A 27,220-nucleotide genomic window follows, 5' to 3' on the forward strand; every position below is an offset into this window, starting at 1 on the left:
AAACTCAAAATCAAAATCAAATCAATACACAGTACAAAAGAGAAATCCATGAAGTAGAAGATCAGTTGACACAGGTGTTACAAGAATTACATATTTCAGAGGACACTCGTGATCCAATACGGGAAGAGGGACATAGAAATACGGAACAGCCTCAAAATAATAACACAGGGCACTTTGGAAATTATGAAAGAAATTGGCAAGGTACACCGAATTTTAAGATGGAACCGCCGAAACGAAGTAACAATGACTGATATGCGACTAGTCGACATAATAATTTTGACTATAAGCTGTTCATTACTACACGTAAATTGAAAACATTTAAGAATTCTGGCAACGACATTCATCCACAAGCGTGGCTTCATCCATTCTTTCATTGTTTTCCTCCCAACCGTTTATTGGAGCACAGGTTAGAATTTATGTGTGGCTACTTAGAGAATGAACCAGCTGTAAGAAAGCGATCGATCATTCACGATTGTCACAGTGAAGGAGAATTTTATCATGCCTTCCTCTCAGCATATTGGCCTCAAGCTACACAAGACCGAGTAAAATATAGCATCATAATGATGAAACATTTCGAACAATCTGGATTTTCCAGTCTTGTGAAATATTTTGAAGATATGTTGCACAAGAATCAGTACCTGTCAAACCAATATAGGCCCTCAGAACTCATCCGCATTTGCTTAATCAAACTGCCTGAACATTTACGACATATTATTTTGGCACGATGTTGCAAAGACGACATTGAAGCTTCTCAGGGACTCTTACAAGAATTGGAAATTGACACTGACAATCGCGGGACACTAAAACAGGAACACAAGAATGACAGGTCACATCCGTCACAATTCCGCGATGACAGAAATAATAACTGGACACGACAAGGCTACTCTTACAATGCAAATCGTGACCAAAACAGACACCACTCGTATCACAACAGTCGGCAGAATAATAGTTCCATAGTAAAGAATATGACGGAGATAACCATAGAAACAGACAATATGGGAACCAAAACAATTATTGTCAAGGGAGATAGAATAACTTCAGACACAACAGTTTAACCTGCAGTTATGATTCAGGGAGAAATTCTCCACCAAGTCACCGACAAGAAAGAAAGTATGGAGTCTACCGACATGTTGACAGACGATATAATCGTAACGACAGACCTGAATTTCATCAAAACTGGCGGGATTCAAACAGGGCAGGGCCCTCTCGACAAGGTGAATTTGTAGAAGTTAGGTCTCCTAATCCTAATAACGACGCGCGCCAACAAAGAGGCAGACAATGACTCGCACCACAGCCAGCCACGTGCGCCAGCTGGCTCAGAGAAAAATAACATAGACGCTAAAATTTTAGCATTCCTTACCGACGTGTACAACATGATAATTGCTTTGAAGTTGAAACTCTGCGCACTAGAAAGGGTAAAAGATTGCACTACGTTTCACATGTAAAACCGTTTATTGAGAGATAATCTGCATTTTAACTTAGTCTTTGCCATAAAATTTTTCACTTCACTTTACTAGTCCACTTTGTCACAATTAAACAATGTTTTGAAGTTAACTATCCAGTCTAGAACCTAGGGAACATATTTAGACAGTAATTACGAATGCATTGTTATAGTGAACAGACGAAACAGTGTTATTATGTGTGTACATTCTTGCTTGTTAGTTGCACGATTACGTAACGAATATACAGCTTACATACTTAGAACATATACTGCTAATGAGATTTTAATGCAACAGTTTGGTTTACATGTAAAGACATTCTTTATTTGAAGTACTTTCTGTGAGATTAAAGATGACTTAGTATTTGGTTTCTTTGACAGCTACACAATTATACCACGATGCTACTAATGTGTGACACAATTAACATTGTTGCTTTTGTGGTGTATCTGTTTTATATCTGCACAGTTTTTCTGTATTATTCTGGAAAGTAAAAGATGTTTTAATAGTAACTTTGTGGTATAGCTACAATGAGACAGCCTTTTTCGTAGCACAACAATACATTACAGTATAGTACTTTCTTGATCACGGTAATGTACGTAATAACTACGATATCAATACACATAGCATTTCACTTTTGTTTATTACGAGGCAAGTACATTGACTTCTACAGAACTTTGCTTACGGACGACGATAATTACGACACTTGGCACATTTTTTACCTTTAAGTAATGACAGAGATTATCTTACAACAAGACGCACAGTTTAGCGCTACAGTACACGTATTTGAGTGATTAATTTTGTACTTAAAACATTTATTCTTAAAGATTTTTGAATTCCAAAGATACAAAGGTTTTCCGTGATGCATTTCATTCCATTGCTGTAATTTGTAACACTTGAGGGTATAATTACATTAATCCTCAGGGGGGTACACGCCTAATTTGTGTACTAAGTGTGTAGCCAGCGCTAGGAGCCCTAGCTAATATGGTATTTGCTTATACAACTTTACACATCGGTACCATATTTCTTTAACACATAAATTACACAGCTATCTGATCATTTAACTAAGAGAGACAAACACTTTCTTTACGTCAGTGACAGATGTTTACGTAATTACACAGTTGGATAACTTCACACTTATGAAATTGTATTTTGTCTCTTCTTTGTGAACTGTTCATATTTTTTCGGAACAATTGTGATACTATGAGAACTTTGAATGATGTATTTGGTATGGAATCATGATTTTTAAAGTACGTTTGCGGTAGATGACACAACTGAAATGAGCAAAGAATTTTTTTAGGTCTTGACAATATTGAAGAAAGCTATGACGATTTTGAGATTTGACTAAGGTGTTATGATATTATTATGACGACGATGTGTATTATGCTGTTGAGGTATGTTTAAGATCAATAAGATGATGCTACCGTGTATGTGATTACGTGTTTATATGTATATGAATAATGAATAGAAGTTAGGGACTCTGGTTTGTCAAAAAGGATGTTGGAAACCAAGAATCGTACTTTAAGAGTTATAACTTGTGTGTCCAAGCGTGTATGTATCACAACACTGCTATTCATAAGATTTCGTTTCTACTCACTTCTACTGTAATTTTTCGATATGTGAAATTTTTTATATGAGACTGCAACTGTACTGCAAACTGCTGTCGTAAATATTTCGGTAAGAAAGCTAAGTGACCTTGATGTAATGCGTTGTGGGCACCCAATTGTGACAGCCGCCTGGAGAAAAAGCCATTAGGTGGAGAAGAAAGAGGCCATTAACCTCGCTATTGACATTCCTTTGTAGAAAGCATCGCAAATATGACTCGCTATTACTTGGAAACAAATGATTATACTGTGGAGCACATACTTTGTGCTACTTACTGAAATGCTTATGAACTGATGGGAAATATTCTTACATCTGCACACCTGATTATGTCAAGTGTCTTTCTACGAGAGTTGAGAGAATTTCTACGGACTTGTGAAATGCCACATGGCTATTGAATGATGTTTTTATGCTTTGCTTTACATGGTTGCTTATTTCATTTTATATCTGGTTTCCAGCTGTGTTGCAGCATTGGTTATATAAAATAAATTTCAATGCATTTGCTAATGTGAACACTTTCTGTCAACAGATCTAGTAAATAATGATTTTATGATCCACATTCTTCGAAAAAGGAGCACTTGGAAAGGAAAGAACAATAAGAAGGGACTAATAACATAAATTTCAATGCATTTGCTAATGTGAACACTTTCTGTCAACAGATCTAGTAAATAATGATTTTATGATCCACATTCTTCGAAAAATACATAATTTTCTTTTCAAGTACTTGGTAATTTTTTGTAGAATAAGTTTTTGTGGTGCACCACTTTAATGACATATACACTAAGATGTGAATAGACGTTTCCCTTATCTGCATTGTTGTCTTTAGTGTACTATTTTTTCTGCTTGAGCTATATCATATTTTGGTATAAGTTATTGCATTTGCTGCTGCTGTTTGCCAGGCATAGTGCTACTGAATTTCACTTTGTATTACTCTGTTAAGCCAGTTTTACTACTGATTTATTTTTCTTACTGCTGCACATTGGCTTATATTAGTTATAATGTTGCATTTGCTTTGATAATTTATATTTATTGCTATTAGCTTTGCCAATCTGCATTTTTTTTGTCATAGCTGTTTGTGTTAATTGTTTTGTGCTGCTGCATTGCCTCGTCCCTTAGTTTATGTATCTGTGCTCAGTAGATTTAAGTTAGCTTAAGAGTGGGTAGACTATATAAGAAACTAACTATGGAGAATAGGGAAAGAATGCATTGAGAAGTTATATGAAAAAGATTTTGGGAAAAATGAGTATTGTACAATGAGAAATATTTATTTTGAAAGAGGATATGAACAGTAGGGTTTAGGGACAACAAGGATAGATAAGATTTTTTTTTCTTTTTGCAGGAAAGATCTATGGAATGAAGTTTTGGGTTGGACTGCAGTACCAAATGTTACACTGAAAACGAACCCTGTCCTTTCCTTTTGTGTTATTCCGCTATGTATTTATGTACCCTTGTGTATTTGTGTTTTTCCTGTCTTTATGTGTTTAGCTAATAAGATTTATGTTGTAAAATTTTTCTAGTACTAAGCTACATTCTCTATTATAATTGTGTAGGCTTCCGTGGCCAGAATCAGTCGGCATAAAAGTTTTCTGGAATACATTCACTATGATGAGCAATACTGTTTTCCTCAAATATAATTTGCATTAATAACATGTTACTTACTTTGTAAAGATGTTTAGACATTATTTTCGAAAGCTATTCTGATCTTTTACGTATTTACTTTTGTCATAAATCCTGTAACACTGATGTATATGTTTATTTCTACTCTTTTGTAAAGCCTGTATTACTACAAATGTTATCTGTATTGTTATGTTCTTTAATGATGTATTTTGTTCATTTGTAATTGTATTCTCATATCGTAAACTTCTAATTGTGAAGACACCAGTTCTTCAAATTAAGCATTCATTTCAGTGCACACATTTCTGTTGGTCATAGTATATGCACAATATGTGAAAAGTGTTTGCACTTGTATTAATAATTCAGCAAGGGCCTGGTTAACAGCATTGCTGGTTCTAAGGACAATTCCAAAAACTTTGTGAGTGCACAAGTGGTGGTTTATGGACTTGATATATTGTCCGCAATACTTTTCGATGGTGATTTGGCACCTGCATAGTTGCAACAGATGGCTGCTGGCAATCTCTACAAGGACTGCAGTGGGTCTGCACCTTTGATGACCCACCAATACCATAATTCCTACAAGGACGGCAGTGGGTCTGCATCTCTGGTGGCTCACCAATACCATATTCTCTACCAGGACTACAGTGGGTCTGCTCTGTGATGACCTACCTACCAATATTCTTCAACTTCGACAGATTCTGCTGTGGGTTTGCTCTGTTGTGGACCATTACCTGTCTGCATGTCAAGAGTAAGCACTCTTTCCATTGGAAGGACAACACTACTTCTTCAAGACTGCATGGAAATCCACTACTTCCGTGTGCATCTTCTTTTACTAATCAGACTTCGTGAAAAAACTGTAATTACTATTGTGATAAATGATCAGAACTGTCTTTAAGAGAACAATTTTTGCTTTTGACCAACATTGTATCAATAAGTGTGAGCATTTGATTTCATTGTTATTGTAATTATGAAAAAAATTTTCAAATCTGTATTGGCCACGGCCCAAAACAATTTGTAAAATTTTTTGTCGGGAGCATGGGGGCTATGTAAGTAGGCTGTTTAGGTTTTTATGTTGGTAACGTCACGTAGCGCTCTGTATGAAAATCACTGACTGTGCTGTGTGCAGTCTGTGGCTGGTTTGCATTGTTGGAATATTGTAGTGTTGGGCAGTTGGATGTTAACAGCGCGTAGCGCTGTGCAGTTGGAGTTGAGCCACCAGCAGTGGTAGATGTGGGGAGAGAGATGGCGGAGTTTTGAGAGCGGATGATCTGGACGTGTGTACATCAGAGACAGTAAATTTGTAAGACTGGATGTCATGAACTGATATATACATATATAGTATGACTTTTGAACACTATTAAGGTAAATACATTGTTTGTTCTCTATCAAAATCTTTCATTTGCTAACTATGCCTATCAGTAGTTAGTGCCTTCAGTAGCTAGAATCTTTTATTTAGCTGCCAGTATTGGCGCTCGCTGTATTGCAGTAGTTCGAGTAACGAAGATTTTTGTGAGGTAAGTGATTCATGAAGGTATAGGTTATTGTTAGTCAGGGCCATTCTTTTGCAGGGATTATTGAAAGTCAGATTGCGTTGCGCTAAAAATATTGTGTGTCACTTTAGCGATGATTGAAATAAGTAAAGAGAGAAATGTCCGAGTACGTTCAGTTTTGCTCAGCTGTTTGAAAATCAAATAACGTAAGGGGTTTATTAGCACCGTATTTCATTAATTTTTCTAAGGGGAGGTTACAGTACTTTGAATGTGTGAAAAGTCAGTACAATTTACTGGACGTTGGAGTATTTTCCGATGAGTTAAGATCCAACAGAGTCTCCCAACGAACTGAAGTATCAGCAGAAATGAGGCCACTGCCGTGAGCACAGTGTTGAAATTTGTAGGGGTAAGTTTATAACCTATTTAAAAATAAAGTTGTATATTCGGAAAAGTCTTACGACACAAGTTGCAAAAAATGGAGTATTTGTTTTTATTAGCTAAAGATAGTCTGCGTGGCACAGTAACTGGCGTCTTAACCGTCATACGGCTATTACAGTGGGTCTTCCATAGAACATTTTCACTTTCGCAGTGCGAACACAGAAATTTAAGTACAATCGTCCAAAGGTCCCATCGATAACTACCAACTATTATTCTTGCCACGTTCAGAGCCATTACATTCCATAAGGACCTTACGTCCCAGTAGCAACATGCTTTGAAAATAATTTTCAAATTCGGTTACGCTTTCTGTGTATTATAACCATGGAGCCACTTATTACGTCTTTAAAAATTGAGTCTGATAACCCCATGCTGTTTAGTATGTATCTCCAAACATTATTATTATTATTATTATTATCAATGGAAATGAGGAAACATCACGTCCATTACCGTTAGCAAAACAGTGTACTTCGAAAACGAACATTTCCCAATTAGTAGTGTCGGTATGAACAATGCAGAACAAAAACTGTAAAACAGGTGATATCAGGCGGAACAGCCTGCGGCCACTAGTGACGTGGTTATTCTGTATGCGATGTTCACCGGGCAAGCACTTGTTTCTAGCGGAATAACGCGCCCGTGACAGACTCAATCTACATTCGTACACATATCGTAGTTGATTGGCGACTCCATGTTGTCTTGTGCACTACGACTAGATAACAGGTATACTTGAAAAAAGAGACAGCATTGGTCGTATAGAGTCTATGTGATTGCCGTAAGCTTAGTGACAACAGTGCATCCCAATTTAAGTTATACAATATAGCACTGAAGATGGTCACTCAGTGACAGAAAATCGATTTTGCAATAGTAAAAAATATACGACCAATGCTGTCTCTTTTTTCAAGCATATCGTAGTTTCTTATTGTTGTACTCTAAACCAGTGTACAGACGTATGCCGTACCCAAAGAATGACTATGTGTATATTCTTCTGGTACTTGGTGCATCTGATAGACGGACTGGTGTTGCTGCTCGTGAATATGCTTCAAGATATCCTGGTCGACGTCATCCAGATAAAATTGTGTTTCGTCTTCCACAGATTCGCCTTCCGCAGATAGGTTCTTTCCTTCCACCATCGTGTGACAGAGACTGTCCATGGACTTTCCGAACTCCAGCTACTGAGGAAAATGCACCAAGAACCCCAGCGGAGTACAAGCCGTGTAGTAAGACAGCTGCCTGTCTCGCAACGCACGGTCATTGAAGTGCTGCACGAACACGGACTGCACCTATCTCATTATTCTTTAACGCCACACCTGCATCTTGCAGACAGCCGTCAGCGGATGCAATTCTGTAAATGGTTTCAACAAGAGCAGGAAGCCTACAACGACTTCATAAGCACTGTAATAAGGTCGGATGAAGCAGCGTACACTCTTGGTGGTGTCCTAAATATGCATAGTGCCCGCCTTTGGTATGACGTTAACACGCAAGTCACACGTGACAGTGGGTATCAAGTTCACTTTGGCATCAACGTCTGGGGTAGAATTTTGGATGACAGGAGTTTGGGTCCTTACTTGTAGACTGACTCGTTGTCTGCAAGAAAAATGGTTCAAATGGCTCTGAGCACTATGGGACTTAACATCTGAGTCATCAGTCCCCTAGAACTTAGAACTACGTAAACCTAACTAACCTAAAGACATCACACACATCCATGCCCGAGGCAGGATTCGAACCAGCTACCGTAGCGGTCGCGCGGTTCCAGACTAAAGGGCCTAGAACCGCTCGACCACACCGGCCGGCTGTCTGCAAGAAGGTATCATGAATTCCTGTCAACAATTTTACTGAGTCACTGGAAGACGTTCCCCTCCATGTTCGGCAGAGGTTATATAGTTCCAATACGATGGTGTAGCTCCGCACTTTGGAATTAATGTGCGACAGTATTTAGACATAATATTTCCAGGGAGGTGACTCGGATGGGGTGGTCCAGCTGTAAGGCCTCCGCGTTCACCTGACCTAAATATCCTGGAAATGTTCCTGTAGGGACCCTTGAAGGAGCGCGTGTGTTCTGCTCCGCCAACACATGTGGAAGAAAGCGCGTGTTCATGCTGCTCTTGTATCTGTGGTTGCAGCCACGTGACGAAGAGTTCAGAGCTGAAAATTCGAGAAATTAAAGCCAATACAGAGGCTTACCGACAATCATTGTTCCGATGCACTATTCGCGAGTGGAACAGAGTTGGAGGGACCAGATTGCGGTACCGAAAGTACCCTCCGTAACACACCACTAAGTGCTTTCGGAGTCAAGTATAGATGTATGATTCAACGAGTTCCGGAATCCTTGGACGCGCAGGGGGACCGATTTGAGCACCTGCTCCGAGGACAACGTACTCTTTTGTTAATTTCATACAGTCATTAATATGAAAATTATTACTGTCATTGGTTGCCAATGTGCTACATCTGAGCACACGTACTGCGTGTAATATAAATTATTAGTTTATTGAGGAGCCAAAGACACTGGTACGTTTGACTAATATCGTGTAGGACCCCGGCGAGTACCCGGAAGTGCAGCAACACGACGTGGTATGGACTCGATCGATGTCTGAAGTAGTGCTGGAGGGAATTGACAGTATGAATCCTGTACTGCTGTCCATAAATCCATATTAGTACGAGGGGGTGGAGATCTCTTCTAAACAGCTGGTTGCAAGGCGTACCAGATATGCTCAATAATGTTCACGTCTGGGGCGTTTGGTGGCATGCGGAAGTGTTTAAATTACAGAGAGTGACCCTGGAGACACTCTGTAGCGATTCTGGACGTGAGGGATGTCGCACTGTCCTGCCAAAATTGCCCAAATCCGTTCACAATGAACAGGAACGGATGCAGGTGATCGGACAGGACGTTTACGTATGTGTCACCTATCACAGCTGTATCAGAGTCCCATATAACTCAAACTGCACACGCCCCACGCCATTACAGAGTCTTAACCAGCTTGAAGAGTCCCCTGCTGACATGCAGGGTCCATGGATGCATGAGGTTGTCTCCCGATCCGTACACGTCCCTCCGCTCGATACAATTTGAAACGAGAATCGCCCAACCAGGCAACATGTTTCCAGTCAACAACAGTAGAATGTCGATGTTGATGGGCCCAGCCGAGGCCTAAAGCTTTGTCTCCCGCAGTCGTCAAGGGTACAGGAGTGGACCTTCGGCTCCGAAAGCCCATATCGATGATGTTTCGTTGAAGGAGTCGCACGGTGATGCTTGTTGATGATCCAGCATTGAAATCAGCAGAAATTTTGCGGAAGGACTGCGCTTCTGTCCCGCTGAACGATTCTCTTCAGTCATCATTGGCCCCGTTCTTGCAGGATCTTTTTCCGTCCGCAGCGGTGTTGCAGAGTTGATGTTTTACTGGATTCCTAATATTCACGGTACACTCGTGAAATGGTAGTACGGGAAAATCCCCACTTCATAGCTACCTGGAAGATGCTGTGTCCCATCGCTCGTGCGCCGTCTATAACACCACATTCACACTCACTTAAATCTGCCATTGTAGCATGTGTAACCGATCTAAAACTCCGCCAGACACTTGTCTTATATAGGCGTTGCCGACCGCAGCGCCGTATACTGCCTGTTTACATCTCTGTATTTGAATACGCGTGCCTATACCAGTTTCTTTGGAGTTTCAGTGCAATTGCTGAATTATTTAACTGTGCACTCATCTTTAGCATCTGGAAATTGTTATTGTTTTTGTAGTTATTCCGTCCAACGAGAGGATTCGTTTCACCTGTTTGTTTTTGACTTGTCTGACCAGTGTATTATGTGAATTCGGATACGTGTGGCTTAAGGAACGGCGTATACTACAGTATTATATAGAAGAATGAAACTGGCAAATAAAAACAAATACGGCTTAACGTAGAATCGAACCCATGATCTCCTACATGCTAATCCAAAACAATATCCACTGCACCAACGGAAGAGCACTGCTCACAAAGCCACACAGAGGAAACTACCAAATATGTGATTATATTCTTGCAGATTGCCAGTCTTTAACGCCCATTTACTGCTGGAAATATGCGCAGGACGAAATAGTGTGAGAGACATTTTTGTATTGCTAGCATGCGAGAAATCGCACTGCGAAATCAAAGTGCGCGAATTTTTCTTCAGACGAAATGGCGAATGAAAATTAGTACCAAGGTCAGGATTTGAACCCACGTCTCTTGCTCACTAGGCAGTTGTATCACCCTACACAGTCGCCTTGCACAACTAAAAGAAGTACCCTAGCATATCTCCGCCACTACAACACAGATGGAGAGCCTCTGCAATGTTGTTTCAGTTTAGGGGGAATACCAAAGTGGGCTGAGATATGAATGGGAATTTGAAGTGAGGGGGGAGGTATGTTGGGTAGCCACTGCAGAGGTGCACAGCCACTGCGCCAGGATGGCGCAGTGGTTAGCACATCTGACCAGTGAGCAGGAGACCTGGGTTCGATTCGCTGTCTTGGTACAAATTTACATTCGTCGGTTCAGACTGGGTATACACACAATAGATATTTGAGACTTGAAAATCTCTGCAACCATAAAGCTGCATTTGACTAGAAGCACCCGTGCCTGGGATTCAGACTGCATTCCCCGTTTCGTTCGCTACTATGCTTGGGATTCAGACTGTGTCCCCAGTTTCATTCGCTACTAAGGTGCTATTCCAATGCAGGTGGATGGGCTGTACAATGATGTTCGATGTTGGGGGAATACCGAAGTGGGCTGATGCGTGAATGGGGATTTGGACTGAGAAGGCAAGTGTGCTTTGGTAGTCCTGTGCCAAGGTGGCATACTGGTTAGCGCATCTGCCTAGGCATCGGTAGACTCAATTTGGAACCCTGGCCTAGATAGAAATTTTCATAACACAATAGTTAAGTTTAAGTAGTTCTAAGTTTAGGAGACTGGTGACCTCAGCTGTTAAGTTCCATAGTGCTTAGAGCCATTTGAACCATTTTTTTTTTTTTGAGACTTGAAAATGTCTCTGGAAACTTAAAGCTTCATTTGATGCTATCATTAAATCCAAATTGCATGTGATTTTAAGGTTGTGGTTTCTACAGTAGCAATAGTGAATCTTCAATCGTGACAACGACAGTAGTAGAGGTGGTGATGCAGCAGAAGCGGGTTGTTCTGTTCGGTGGCAGTTTTGTTATATTAGGGAGCTAATAGGTGGACACATTGTAGCAACGAACTTGACGAAGTTTCTGAGTGGGAATTATCCGTTTTTCCGAGGAAAACAAATTGTTTGAAACTTGTTCGACTCGCTGATGAATCTGTGACCCTGAGACAGGGTCTTACAAATTTCCACGTATTCCTGCTGAGGCAGTATTGATGAAAACTGGTAATAAGTATGTATAAAGGTATAAACGGGAACCAATGTCAAAGTGGGACAATCTGTTCTCGCAATCCCAGCTGTCTGTTGCGTAAAACTAGACGCTACACGTATGCTGTATGTGGTTACCAACCACCCTGACTCATCCTTCAGCTCTTTTCCACTGTGAAGAATGATACACTCTTTCAAATACATCTGGCTCTGTTTACCCCAGACCCATTACATTAGAAAATGCATGACGCAGAGCTGCACTAATACAGTTCCTTGTCACACATTTTCTGGCCTACAAGAAAGCTATTGGAAGTCACTTGAAGAAGAAGATAGCGAAAACTCCAACGGATTCAAGTACGATATTTAAACGTTACAGCGCCGCGCGGGGTAGCCGTGCGGTGAATGACGCCTTGTCACGGTTCGGCGGCTCCCCCCGTCGGAGGTTCGAGTCCTCCCTCGTGCATGCGTACATGTGTTGTACTTTGCGTAAGTTAGTTTAATTAGTGTGTAAGCCTAGGGACCAATGACCTCAGCAGTTTGGTCCCATAGTCCTTACCACAAATTCCAAATTTCCGTTACAGCATACATGTGACGCAGTCTGAGTGGTATCAGGTATCTTTGAAAGAGTGCGTGATTTGCTGTTAAGAAGGATACATCCATGTGTCAGGATGCATGGTAAAGACATGCGGCACTGCCTATAGATACTGCTTCTACGGATGGAAAAGAGACGACAAATTGGTCCATATCTCAACAGCTAAGGGTTTCCAGACATCATTATGGGTACTACTTTTATAGTTTTTCCCAGGCTTACCTCTTTTTTTCAAACAGCCTGTATATCTGAACAATAATCTCAAGACTTCTCTTCCATTCTGTGATTGCTGGGGATGATGCTAAGAGCCTGTTGGAGCCTAAAGGAGGATTGTTAGTGTTGTGTGTTTCCAGTCCAATTGTTGGATATTGGATTTCTAAGTGCAGTCGGATTTCTTCAGAGCATTGTTCAGCTGTGTAATAGTTGTGACTTTTTAATTTGCCACGCAGATTCAATTCAGGCTGCCTACTTTTACCAATATACTAAGTCCTTTTATTATAACAGGATTGAGAGTTGAACTCGGTCTGAGAATTAATGATTCTTTCACCACTATGGTTCAGTTAAGAATATCTGCTGCATTTCAGCTGTGCGCGTCTTGAACGTCACATGTAGATGGTAAATCCCTAATATGTCACGGACAAGAATGCAGTGGTTTGTGTCTAATGTTTGTGTATCTACGCTGAACGAGTAATGTCTGACTGTTGTGTGACGCCATCTGCTAGCTATTGGGGGAACATGATTAACTATCCTGTCAGTGGTGCCAGAGCGCAACCCACGCCACCTGTTAACAGTCAGAGGCACGCATCAGTTTTGATGGAAAGAAGAAAGTCATGAGTGTGTTGTAATTGATCAGCGGGCTGTTGAAGAGCTGTCGAGCCGATTCAAAAGCATTTCCACAGTGTCTAAACCAGAAACGTCTAGCTCATAAACACGGAGCTGGAAATTCAACTGCCACTAATTGCTGCCACAAGAAATGGTAAAACGTCTGAATTGCCGTCTGAAGTTTCAGTCATAGCCCAGGATGTTTGTAAACTTTGACTTAGTTTACTTCTATATGGACAATACTTCGTAGTGTCAACTGGCTGCGATGCTAGTCAGGAGGAGGCGGCGGATGAGGAGATTAGTGTTTAACGTTCCGTCGATAACGAGATCACTAGAGACGGGGCACAAGCTCGGATTAGGGAAGGATGGGGAAGGATATCTGCTGTAGCTTTTGAAAGGAACCATACCGGCATTTGTCTGGGATGACTTAGGGAAATCACAGGAAACCTAAATCAGGAAGGCCGGGTTTGAAACTGTTGTCCTCCAGAATGCGAGTCCTTTGTGCTAACCAATGTGCCACCTCGCTCGGTCGTTGCCATTCAGTACCGGATCAAAGTATTCAGTGATTCGTTGTGTGTGTTTGTAGTTTCAGTTTGTATCAGACGTCTCGTAGTAGCGATTCACAGACATGTACAGTTTTTTAAGGACATCATGGGTGAGCATTCCCCCCGTGGTCGCTGAATGGTCAGTGTGACGGATTGTTAATCCTCTGGGCCCGGGTTCGATTCCCCGCTGGGTCGGGGAATTGTCTCCGCCCAGGGACTGGGTGTTGTGCTGCCCTCATCATCATCATCATCCTATCATCCTCATCGACTGCAGGTCGCCGGAGTGCTGTCAAATTGAAAGACCGGCACCTGGCGAACGTTCTGTCCGACGGGGGGCCCTAGCCATAACATTAAATAAATAAATAAATAAATGGCTGAGTACTGCAGCAAACTCATTCATTTATAAAAATACTATAGCAAATTCGGCGCGTAACGATTCCAAGAGGAATACTGCGAATGTACGTGTTTAAAAATGTATTATCTTCAAAAAAATGGTCCAAATGGCTCTGAGCACTATGGGACTTAACATCTGTGGTCATCAGTCCCATAGAACTTAGAACTACTTAAACCTAACTAATCTAAGGACATCACACACATCCATGACCGAGGCAGGATTCGAACCTGCGACCGTAGCGGTCACGCGGTTCCAGACTGTAGCGCCTAGAACCACACGGCCACAACGGCCGGCTTATTATCTTCTTTTTTATTCCTTGCACTACTCAATGTAAACTACTGGCCATTAAAATTGCTACACAAGAAGAAATGCAGATGATAAACGGGTATTCATTGGACAAGTTATTATACTAGAACTGACATGTGATTACCTTTTCACGCAATCTGGATGCATACATCCTGAGAAATCAGTACCTAGAACAACCACCTCTGGCCGAAATAACGGCCTTGATGCGCCTGGGCATTGAGTCAAACAGAGCTTGGATGGCGTGTACAGGTACAGCTGCCCATGCAACTTCAACACGAAACCACAGTTCATCAAGAGTAGTGATTGGCGTATTGTGACGAGCCAGTTGCTCGGCCTCCACTGACCAGACGTTTTCAGTAGGTGAGAGATCTGGAGATTGTACTGTCCAGGGCAGAAGTCGAACATTTTCTGTATCCAGAAATACCAGTACAGGACCTGCAACATGCGGACGTGCATTATCCTGCTGAAATGTAGGGTTTCGCAGGGATCGAATGAAGGGTAGAGGCACGGGGCGTAACACATCTGAAATGTAACGTCTACTGTTCAAAGTGCCGTCAATGCAAACAAGAGGTGACCGAGACGTGTAACCAATGGCACCGCATACCATCACGCCGGGTGATACGCCAGTATGGCAATGACGAATACACGCTTCCAATGTGCGTTCACTGCGATGCCGCAAAACACGGGTGCTACCATCATGATGCTCTAAACTAAACCTGGATTCATCTGAAAAAATGACGTTTTGCCATTCGTGCACCCAGGTTCGTCGTTGAGTTCACCATCGCCGGCTCTCCTGTCTGTGCTGCAGCGTCAAGGCTAACCGCAGCCGTGGTCTCCGAGCTGATAGTGCATGCTGCTGCAAACGTCGTCAAACTGTTCGTGCAGATGGTTGTTGTCTTGCAAACGTCCTCATCTGTTGACTCAGGGATCGAGAGGTGGCTGCACGATCCGTTGCAGCCACGCGGATAAGATGCCTGTCATCTCGACTGCTTGTGATACGAGGCCGTTGGGATCCAATACGGCGTTCCGTATTACCCTCCTGAACCCACCGATATTCTCCTAAGAGTCATTGGGTCTCGACCAACGCGAGCAGCAATGTCCCGATGCGATAAACCGCAATCGCAATAGGCTACAATGCGACCTTTATCAAAGTCGGAAACGTGATGGTACACATTTCTCGTCCTTACACGTGGCATCACAATAATGTTTCACCAGGCAAATCCGGTCAACTGCTGTTTGTGTATGAGACATCGGTTGGAAACTTTCCTCATGTCAGCACGTTGTAATTGTCGCCACAGGCGCCAACCTTGTGTGAATGCTCTGGAAAGCTAATCATTTGCATATCACAGCATCTTCTTCCTGTCGGTTAAATTTCGCGTATGGAGCACGTCATCTTCGTGGTGTAGCAATTTTAATGGCCCATAGTGTAAGTTGGGTGTAATATAGAGGAAATTTTTTTCACTTTTCATTGTGGTCACTCATGTAACAATCTTTAACGATTAATCAGTTAATTTATGTCGTAATTTTTCAGATTCCACACAAAGTTGAATGAGAAGCTTGCTTAACTGCGACATTAGGTTCAAAGCACTGTTTTACGCTGAAGAACTTACTGCGTAGACACGCAAGTGCCGTCGACGGCTCGTTGTACCCCGATGTCAGGCTATTGTGCTTCTCACATAAAGAGGAAAGAGCTCTTCCGCTACAACTGCAGCAGGGACATGTTTTTACCAGCATCGCGTTTTGAGGAAGAGAAGTAATGTATTCAGAATGAATTTACATTCCGTAGCGGAAATTTCAGATCAGCGCTCACTCCAATGCAGAGTGGTATTTCATTGTGGAAACAATTTAATATCCGCATTAACCTTTATTAACGGCAGAGCATGTCCCGCGAGGTATGTAGGGAAACTACGTGATGTCTGGAAAATACGGGGGAGCTCAAAAAAGTAGATTTTACACTAGCACGGGACGCCTACTAACAACTTTTTGTGAATGTTGCACTACACTCGGAACTGAGACAGGTACATTACACTAATTTCCAACACAGTCAGCAATTCTCTGTAGAAAACACCGGAACATTCCGCCAGTCGTTAAATTCCTCGACGTTAGGAATCCGCTTCTTGGACAAGGAGGCGTCCGAGAAGCACTGCGCGAAAATCCTCTTCATTGGAAAATCTCTTCCCCCGATCCCCAGATGTCCTGTCAGCTTGCTGGAAAGATGGAAATCGCATTGTGCGAGATCTGTTCGCACCAGCATCATCCATGTCTGTGCGGCCTTACTCAAATTGTTGGGAGTAGTTCACTTCGGCAGGAAGCACAGTTCCACTTCATTCATTTATCGCCAGAATTTGTTTGCAAATTAGACGTTTTATCCACAAGAATCGTACTGTCCCGCGTAATTCAGCTTCCTAGTGCATTTCCATTTGCCGCGCCATTTCACTCGCACAGTGTGGTGCACCATCTATCCGTATCGCAGCTGAACAGTCTCTGCAGAAAACTCAGAACGTGTAACTTCTTCCGCCGATGCGCTACTCTCGCTGCGAAATGGTCTTATCGTGGGACGACTTGTGTAACTTACTTACTGAGGTCCATACTTAGGGCAGATGTACTGGCGGACGAGTTTGTTACAATTGAGCGGAATGATACGAGGCTTGCCCAAAAGGTAATGCACTTTCTTTCTTCAGCAATTCTTTATTGACCTCATTGTCCTCAAAACGCCTTCCATGAATGGCATCCTTTAATAGCCCAAAGCAGTGGAATGGCTATAGAGTGGATGGGGTAACACTATCAAACCCTGTTTTGTGATGTGTTCAGCTGTTCTCAGGCCAACACTATGCGATCAAAAGTATCCGGACACCCCCAAAAAACATACGTTTTTCATATTAGGTGGATTGTGCTGCCACCTATTGCCAGCTACTCCGTACCAGAGACATCAGTAGTCATTAAATAACGTGACGGAGCAGAATGAGACCTCGGTGGAACTCACGGACTTCGAAGATAGTCAGGTGATTGTGTCACCTGTGTCAGACGTCTGTACGTGAGATTTCCACACTCCTTAACATCCCTAGGTCCATTGTTTCTGATGTGCTAGTGAAGTGGTAATGTGAAGGGACAAGTACAACAGAAAAACGTACAAGTCGATCTCGTTTGTTGACTGATAAAGACCGCCGGCTGTTGAAGAGGATCGTAATGTGTAACAACAAGACATCTATCCTTACCATCACACAGGAAATGTAAACTCCATCAGGACCCACTGCAAGTACTATGACAGTTGGGCCGGAGGTGAGAAAACTTGGATTTCATGGTCGAGCGGCTGCTCATAAGCCACACATCACGCGTGTAAATACCAAACGATGCCTCGCCTGGTGTAAGGAGCGTGCACATTGGACGATTGAACAGTGCAAAAACGTTGTGTGGATGATTCAAATGGCTCTGAGCACTTAACATCTGAGGTCATCGGTCCCCTGGACTTAATACTACTTAAACCTAACTAACCTAATGCCATCACACACATCCATGCCCGAGGCAGGATCGAACCTGCGACCGTAGCAGCAGCGCGGTTCTGGACTGAAGCGCCTAGAACCGCTCGGCCACAAAGGCCGGCCGTTGTGTGGAGTGACGATTCACGGTACACAATGTGCCGATCCGATGGCAAGGTGTGAGTATGGCAAATTCCCACTGAACGTCTTCTGCCAGCGTGCGTAGTGCCAACAGTAAAATTCGGAAGCAGTGGTATCATGGTGTGGTCGTGTTTTTCATGGATGGGGCTTGCGCCCCTTGTTATTTTGCGTGGCACTATCACAGCACAGTCCAACACTTATGTTTTAAGCACCTTCTTGCTTCTGACTGTTGAAGAGCAGTTCGGGGATGGCAGTTCCAGCTTTGTTTGTGAAAGTCCTTTGATTGTGCCTATCTGCAACTCCGTATCTCCGCTATATGGTGAATAGCAACTTCCCTTTTCATAATATTGTTACATTCCCTCCTGGATTTTCCATTGTTTGAGTCACGAAGTTCAAACTTTAACAAAATACTCAAATTTGTAGCTGCTTTTCGTTAACGACACGAGAACCGATCAAACACCGAATTTCTTTCAGTTTGGTACAAATATATTCAGCGCGGTTTAGCTTAGGTGTTCACCAGAATACGGCTCCCGAGCGACAATCTTGACTCATAGAGCTGAGGCACAATATCATACTCAAACGCGCAGGAAGTGCTAACTTCCTATTGGCTATTTTGTTAAGCAGCGAATCAGATCATCTCTAACATTTCTATACTCGCAGTACTTCTAATGTCAGCCAATCAGATTACTATAAGTAATTTAGACTAGAAATCTCTTAATTCCGAAGCAACATAAAATTTAATGAAACCAAAATACTATTCCATTCCACAAAACAAATTCCTAATAAATTTGACAATCATCGCCCCTTCTATCTGCCTTTTACAAAATCTAGCTCATTTAGACATACGTCAAAAATTCCTCTACTGCACAACTTTCTCATTAATACATTTAAATAGTTTTCAAAAATATCACATTCTCACTTTACGTATTTCCTCCATTTACTCTAACAGAGTCCCCAAAACATTCACACAACGAATTCACGATAGACTAATATTTTTCCGAGGTACTTTTAATCGTGTCAGAAATCCCTGGTAATGAAACAAAAGAAAATTCCAGAAAATTAGATTATACACTCCTGGAAATTGAAATAAGAATACCGTGAATTCATTGTCCCAGGAAGGGGAAACTTTATTGACACATTCCTGGGGTCAGATACATCACATGATCACACTGACAGAACCACAGGCACATAGACACAGGCAACAGAGCATGCACAATGTCGGCACTAGTACAGTGTATATCCACCTTTCGCAGCAATGCAGGCTGCTATTCTCCCATGGAGACGATCGTAGAGATGCTGGATGTAGTCCTGTGGAACGGCTTGCCATGCCATTTCCACCTGGCGCCTCAGTTGGACCAGCGTTCGTGCTGGACGTGCAGACCGCGTGAGACGACGCTTCATCCAGTCCCAAACATGCTCAATGGGGGACAGATCCGGAGATCTTGCTGGCCAGGGTAGTTGACTTACACCTTCTAGAGCACGTTGGGTGGCACGGGATACAAGCGGACGTGCATTGTCCTGTTGGAACAGCAAGTTCCCTTGCCGGTCTAGGAATGGTAGAACGATGGGTTCGATGACGGTTTGGATGTACCGTGCACTATTCAGTGTCCCCTCGACGATCACCAGTGGTGTACGGCCAGTGTAGGAGATCGCTCCCCACACCATGATGCCGGGTGTTGGCCCTGTGTGCCTCGGTCGTATGCAGTCCTGATTGTGGCGCTCACCTGCACGGCGCCAAACACGCATACGACCATCATTGGCACCAAGGCAGAAGCGACTCTCATCGCTGAAGACGACACGTCTCCATTCGTCCCTCCATTCACGCCTGTCGCGACACCACTGGAGGCGGGCTGCACGATGTTGGGGCGTGAGCGGAAGACGGCCTAACGGTGTGCGGGACCGTAGCCAAGCTTCATGGAGACGGTTGCGAATGGTCCTCGCCGATACCCCAGGAGCAACAGTGTCCCTAATTTGCTGGGAAGTGGCGGTGCGGTCCCCTACGGCACTGCGTAGGATCCTACGGTCTTGGCGTGCATCCGTGCGTCGCTGCGGTCCGGTCCCAGGTCGACGGGAACGTGCACCTTCCGCCAACCACTGGCGACAACATCGATGTACTGTGGAGACCTCACGCCCCACGTGTTGAGCAATTCGGCGGTACGTCCACCCGGCCTCCCGCATGCCCACTATACGCCCTCGCTCAAAGTCCGTCAACTGCACATACGGTTCACGTCCACGCTGTCGCGGCATGCTACCAGTGTTAAAGACTGCGATGGAGCTCCGTATGCCACGGCAAACTGGCTGACACTGACGGCGGCGGTGCACAAATGCTGCGCAGCTAGCGCCATTCGACGGCCAACACCTCGGTTCCTGGTGTGTCCGCTGTGCCGTGCGTGTGATCATTGCTTGTACAGCCCTCTCGCAGTGTCCGGAGCAAGTATGGTGGGTCTGACACACCGGTGTCAATGTGTTCTTTTTTCCATTTCCAGGAGTGTATGAACCTATCGTCTTGTTTATAGTTACAGCACCTAACTCGGCTACACAATTCCAACATGATTATTATGTGTTATAGGTTAAGATGTATATCTCCGAAATTATTGAAATTACTGATTTTAAATTGCCGGCCACTGAGGCCGAGCGGTTCTAGGCGCTTCAGTATGGAACCGTGTAACTGCTACGGTCGCAGATTCGAATCCTGCCTTGGGTATGGATGTGTGTGATGTCCTTAGGTTAGTTAGGTTTAAGTAGTTCTAAGTTCTTGGGGATTGATGACCTCAGATGTTAAGTCCCATAGTGCTCGGAACCATTTGAACCATTTGTTTTTAAATTCTAGCAGTATGGTTGTGTTATCCATATAATTTGGTATACTAAGTATTAAAAAGATCGATTCATTAACAGTACTTCTTCAGATTCATGGAGAGTATGTGTAATGTATTGCAGGCAGTGGCAGGCAAGTACACTGCTCGCTCGGCTCCGTAGCCAGCGTCAGCTGACCGAGCGAGGTGGCGCAGTGGCTAACACACTGGACTCGCATTCCGGAGGACGACGGTTCAATCCCGCGTCTGGCCACCCTGAGTTAGGTTTTCCGTAATTTCCCTAAATCACTACAGACAAATGTCGGGCGGTTCCTTTGAACGGGCACGGCCGACTTCAGTTGTGCCAGCGTGAAAACCAGAATGTGCTACCTTCCGGCTCCACTGCAAGCTATGCTTTCAATGCAAGATGACAACTCGTAAGAACTTGCTACGCTATAAATTTGTCACCACAGCCAGGCATTCACCATTCACATTCGTTGGCAAGACACATCCAAACTATTACCTTCCAAACTAACCAAGGCTACACATCAGTCTGTCACCTCATATGCCCGTGGGAAACCGCTTATTCCAGAATGAGCCTCAGGCTCCGCAGAAAAATCTCTCTGCAGAATTGTCTGTCCGCACAAGTGTTCCAGCCACATGGTGGAAGTGGAGTTGGAACAGTGGGTAGTGGGTCGTACGCGGGTAACTCAATCATTAAGGAAATTAGAGTTATGTATTAATACCTTCAACTGCTGACGGGCGATGATGTGTATCAACGGGGACAGGTGAAAATGTGCGCCCCGGCCGGGACTCGAACCCGAGATCTCCTGCTTACATGGCAGTGCTCTATCTATATGAGCGACCGAGAGCTCAGAGTATAGTGCGACTGCAGGGACTGTCTCGCGCACTCCTGTCACGAGACCCACATTCTTACCTTAGGTGTCCACACACTACATTCGTAGTGTCCCTACCCAACACACCCATTACTAATAGAAGACATTCTTACCAGCTCCTGTAAGAGTTCGGGAAATATGTGTGCATCCGCACACAAGAAGGACATGTCCGAAAGAACAGACACAATATCCATATAAGTATATAGTTCAGGCAATACCGGACATGACCTTCTTCTTCTGTGCGGATGCACACATATTACCTGAACTCTTACGGCACTTGGTTAGAATACAGTCACACTATCATCTGTGCCCTCGGTGGCTCAGATGGCTAGAGCGTCTGCCCTGTAAGCAGGAGATCCCATGTTTGATTCCCAGTGGGGGCACACATTTTCACCTGTATGTATACATCAACGCCCGTCACCAGCTGAAGGTATTAATATATAATTCTAATTTCGTTCTAGACGGCTGCAGGTCATCAATTGTGTCTATGCTTTCGGACATGTCCGAAAAAACAGACACGATGTCCATATAAGTATACAGTCATTAAAGCTTTTTTCCAAGATAAGCAAAGGTTCCAGAATCAAGTGCCCCTCCCGCACTGTGTTTTAATCTATCCAGGTGTCAGAAAACTGTTTGTTTCTTGTTCTTTGGTTTCATTAGACCCTCCTCGGGGACTGTGTGTAGTGAGTGGTGCGCCTGGAGAACGCTGCAGGCTCGGTTGACAGCTGGCCGCGGGTACTCACCAGCCCTGCCGTCCAGAAGCTGTAGATGTGCGAGGGCAGCGCGACGCCGACCAGCCCCAGCACGATGGTCTTGGCGCGCGACACTGTGCAGACGCGCGGCCGGTGCAGCGGGTACTGCACGGCGATGAAGCGCTCCACCGTGAACGCCACGATCAGCCAGACGCTCAGGAACGAGAACACCGAGCTCATGTAGACGAGGCTCTGGCACCAGCCGTTGCGGTTGAACACCTGCGACACACACGAGGGAGGCGCGTGTTAGGCTAGGCGCAAATTGAGAAGCGTATAGCGCGTGTGGCGCGACGCAGCGCAGCGCGCGTTTTTGTAACATCACAGGTTCAAATGGGACCGCGCAAATTGCGACGCGACGCGACTGGGACGCGACACGCGCCTGCGCCAGGTCGCGCGGCGTTGAGGTTGAGGCACAGTGGACAGAGGGTAGTGAAGCAAGGAATATTATAAAATCATGTGATTAAGAATCAAGGCAGGAAAGTAAAGCAAGGTTATCTTCTCGCTGCCTAGTAAGCTAGCGTATCTGTACGATCTGTTACAAAAATTTAGAAAGGGATAATCTCCACAGGTGTGATCCCTTTTTTCTTGTGGTAAAAAGCGTCCAAGATCTGAAGTTTCACTGTGATTACTCTGATATGGATGTAATAATGTAATACGACACACTGTACTACATGCATGTGAACAACATATTTCCACTGCAAGCTAGAACAGTCGAAAAGCAGTCACAAATAACAATGTTTTAATTGGTTCACCGTGATGAGAAAAAACATTTTAATTGTTGCATGGACATTATCAGCATTAATAAACTAATTATACAACAACAGGCTACACAAATGAAGAAAATGGTCGGTATTATTACGAAAGTAGGAATATCCTAAAAGAGTGTTATGATTAGATATATTTAATTTGTTGAAATGTGCTGCTGACAAAGGCAGATCTACTTTCATGACAATGTTTTTCGAACTCCATCTCACAAGGCACACATGGCTAGCTTGTGCATTCCTGTCGCGCGCATTATCCTTCGCTGCTGACAATACACTGACCATTGTGTTGTGCGACAGATCAATTGTTTATTTTTCTCAATAGCAACTATTTTATTCGCGATCACGCATTGTTAGTTTGGCAAGCCCTAGGTGAGTAAAAAGGAACGCTCGTCGTTATTTTAATACTGCTCAGATCAAGAGAAGGAATAAAATCCTTTGGTAAGTTTCCATTCCCGTCGCTCAGTGTTAAAAATACGATGGGTTACGGGGATTCCACCAAAGTTCCAACAGAATTGCCAATCTGTTTTGTGTGAGTTGTTAACCTTTTCTCATTCGAAGAAGCATCACCATGTATGAGTAAAGGCCACATTTCTCTTGGTGACTGGTTTAATTGTACTTTCTTTGTCACAATGTAATTTGCCAAACTCATCTCACAGCAGCTATTCAGACAGAATTCCGAAACGGAGGGCCTCATTAAACAAGTAATTGGCAATCACAGAGCTCAATAGATTACGAAAAACCTCATAGTATCGATTTGCAGTAACATAAAAGAAGAAATTTCATGTTTATTTTCATACTAGGAAGCTCTTGTTTCGCTAGCTGTCGATAACTCTTAAAAAATTAGTCACTGGAGTGAAATAAATAAAAAAGGAAGTATAAGTAGTGATATATCGCCATAGATAAGAAAGTTCCGTGTGTTTAATAATTGGCAAAACACTCTCCTCCTTGTGTGCTATCATTCGCCAAAATTTCGTTTCGATGTCTCAAGTGGTTTAGGAGATACGAGAGACGTTGCGAGTATTTCATTCTCGCGGGCGTGAGATCGGAAGTGAGCGCGCTACATGGGATCCATTTTCTCGAGATCGGAGGCAGATAGAGATCTCCTCCCAACTCTAAACAAAAATTCAGCATGTTAGCTAAACTTCATACGCAGCAACATATGGTGTAATACGCACCAAACGCAAAATCATAGCGACCCCTAATTTTCGTTGCAAACTTTTTGAGTTTTGCGTAGTGTCTTACTAAAATGTGTACATCACAATAAGAATGGTCATTAGCGAGGTGATGGGCACTTCGTCACGAAGCTGACATATAAAGCTACAAGTAAGGCAGAAATCATATATTTTCAGAGAATAGTTTCTGTAAAATCGTTTGAGAAACATAAGAAGTTGCGCGCGCTTCGGTTCAGTCAGCGCAGAGCGTGGTCAGTCCGCGCGTGCGAAGTATGGTGTACGCGTCTCAATATGCGCTGGACCCGCGTGACCCGTGCAGCACGTGCGTGTCGCGCTGTAGTGTCATGTCACGTCACACGTGCTATACGCTTCTCAATTTGCGCCTAGCCTTAGGCCCACCTGCTCACTACTTCAAAAAACTGCGCTGCGAGAGTAAGGGGTACATTAATTTTCCTCGGATTGCATGGGGCCAGTTGGTCCTAAGCAGCCATATGCAAAGAAGCACCGCGAATACACCTTCGGTACTCTGTCGCTTGTAGATGGCATGCTTTCAGGATAGAGCAATTTTTAATTTTTTCATTGCCATTGTGTCGCCAGAGCTACCTTACCTTTGCAGTATTTCTGATAGCACCATTGTAAATGATACGAGATGATTGAAAGTAATTTTTGTGTCTTCTTAATTAATCTTTTTATGTTACTCCGAAACAGTTAAGAGTTTCTTTCTGCCACGAACACATTTTTCGTAACAGAATAAATTTTATTTTGCCTTTAGTTACAGGAATTTCATTAAAGGGGCACTTTGGACACGCAAACATGCTGTGGTGTGCGTACTGTAAGACCTTCGGTACACACACCATCAGATTATTTGACTCGTCGCTCTAGCGAAGTAGGCGAGTGTCAGCAATATGTCTCGTGGTCTTATCGTGGCGTGTTTATCTTCTGCCGTTAGGTCCGACGATAGAAATGCCACTTGCACGCTTAGAGTAGCAGATTGACGGTGACCAACTTTAAACAGAACTTGATTAATTTTCACACACATTTATTAAAATAATAAAAAGCATAGACATCACGTAACTTGATTCTGGACGCTGTTTACAATTGACAATCTGAAGTTCCTTTGGCCTTGGTACATTAATCTTATTCTCACATATCTCTGATACTTGACAAAGTGTCTATTCATTTATCTTCATGGCTATGTACATGAAAATGGTAATCTTATTAGGTGCAGACTGAAACTTGACTATAGACTGGTACAGACTAATGCAGACAAATGTAGACTGACTGATCGGAGGTCTCTACACTCGTTATAATACCTCGCGCGTTCAGGTATCACTGCGCGAGTGTTATCCGCGAGGAGGAAAGGTTCTGTGTTAGCAGCAATCTCATTGGCTGCGTTACATATTAATACGCGGATCGGCGGAAGCAGAATTTGCTCCGTTTTTAAGACAGCGCCATCTCGTAGTGCGGAGACGGACGAGCACTGCGCCTCCGCTGTTGTGCTTAGCGGGGTGCGCTCTAGTGGGAAAGCTGTGTACGCGCTGACTACGCGGAACTATGTACACAACACATGCCATTTAGAAGTCAGGCAAATCTATTATTCCCTCTTGTATCATGACTTTTGAATAATGTAAATAAGTTAAATAACATTACACGAACCAATAACTGCACGAAAATGCTAATGTATATGCACTGCGGGAGACCTACATGAACCCAACATTGTGACAGCATTGTTCTGCAAACTTACGTTTAGTCAATGAAAGAAAAGATAAAAAAAAACACTTGTTCTAGACTTGGAGGAGTTGGGTGCGAGTACTCGTACTTTTTACATAATACCTAGCATTGATGCGGTTGCCGTTAAAGGAACTGATTTGAATGTACAAGTTATATCCTTATATAGTCGAGATTTCAAGTGAGATTGATGTAAAGGGATAGAGAAAGCATATAAATATTATTGGGAGATACAGTTACAATTTAAATATGTCTTCATAGTTAACTTTTCCGTTGCTTTCAAACCTACTGAGAGAGTCCTTCTGCCACATAATGTATTTTCATAAGACAAATTGCTTTTGTTTTTAGTTACGGGAAATTCGTCACGGTAGCAAGGTGGATACACAGACATGCCTTGCTCCTAACTTTACAGTAGTAGTCGGGCAAAGCAAAAGCATGAGAGTACGAAGGTTTGGTCAAGTCAAAGATATTCTGTACCTGACATTTGAAGGCCATGAAGAGCATTGCTTTTACGACTGCATATGAACATGAATCTGATGAAGCAAGTTGCTAAGTATTTTGCACAACCTGGGTCCTGCTTTCAGTAACTTTCTACGAATTTTCTCGTCACAAGCCAAGGAACGATGAAAGCTAGAAATTTTGCTGGTTCTCAGATTCACAAATAGATCAAAGATCTCGAATTTGAGAATATAGTGAATGTGTGAGAAGAAGGTACATGGACTACATTCATGCAAGTGACTGAAAACTATCCAGAGAATATAAAATTTCAGTTAACTACATAACAATTGGAAAATTTCAGGAAGCTGAGTTATTACATGAATGTGAAGGGTCATTGCTTACACTGACAAAATGGCTACTACCTTGTAAATCTGAGACATTGTAGTGAAAAGAAACGAGAAACCATTCCCCAAAACACCAAGGAGTTGGA

At 43.1% G+C, this 27,220-nt stretch overlaps 1 protein-coding gene across 1 annotated transcript in view; it reads right to left on the reverse strand.

Moving 5' to 3' along the window:
* LOC126199494 (uncharacterized) overlaps nt 1–22,819 on the reverse strand; it is a 270,818-nt gene extending 247,999 nt beyond the window's left edge. Inside the window, exon 1 of the mRNA XM_049936416.1 lies at nt 22,620–22,819. Coding sequence (XP_049792373.1) covers nt 22,620–22,808 — 189 coding nt within the window. The 5' untranslated portion in view covers nt 22,809–22,819. The remainder of the gene's footprint in view (nt 1–22,619) is intronic.
* Nucleotides 22,820–27,220: the final 4,401 nt, after the last annotated feature.

The sequence above is a fragment of the Schistocerca nitens genome, chromosome 8, assembly GCF_023898315.1.
Source record: "Schistocerca nitens isolate TAMUIC-IGC-003100 chromosome 8, iqSchNite1.1, whole genome shotgun sequence".
Classification (NCBI taxonomy): Eukaryota; Metazoa; Arthropoda; class Insecta; order Orthoptera; family Acrididae; genus Schistocerca; species Schistocerca nitens.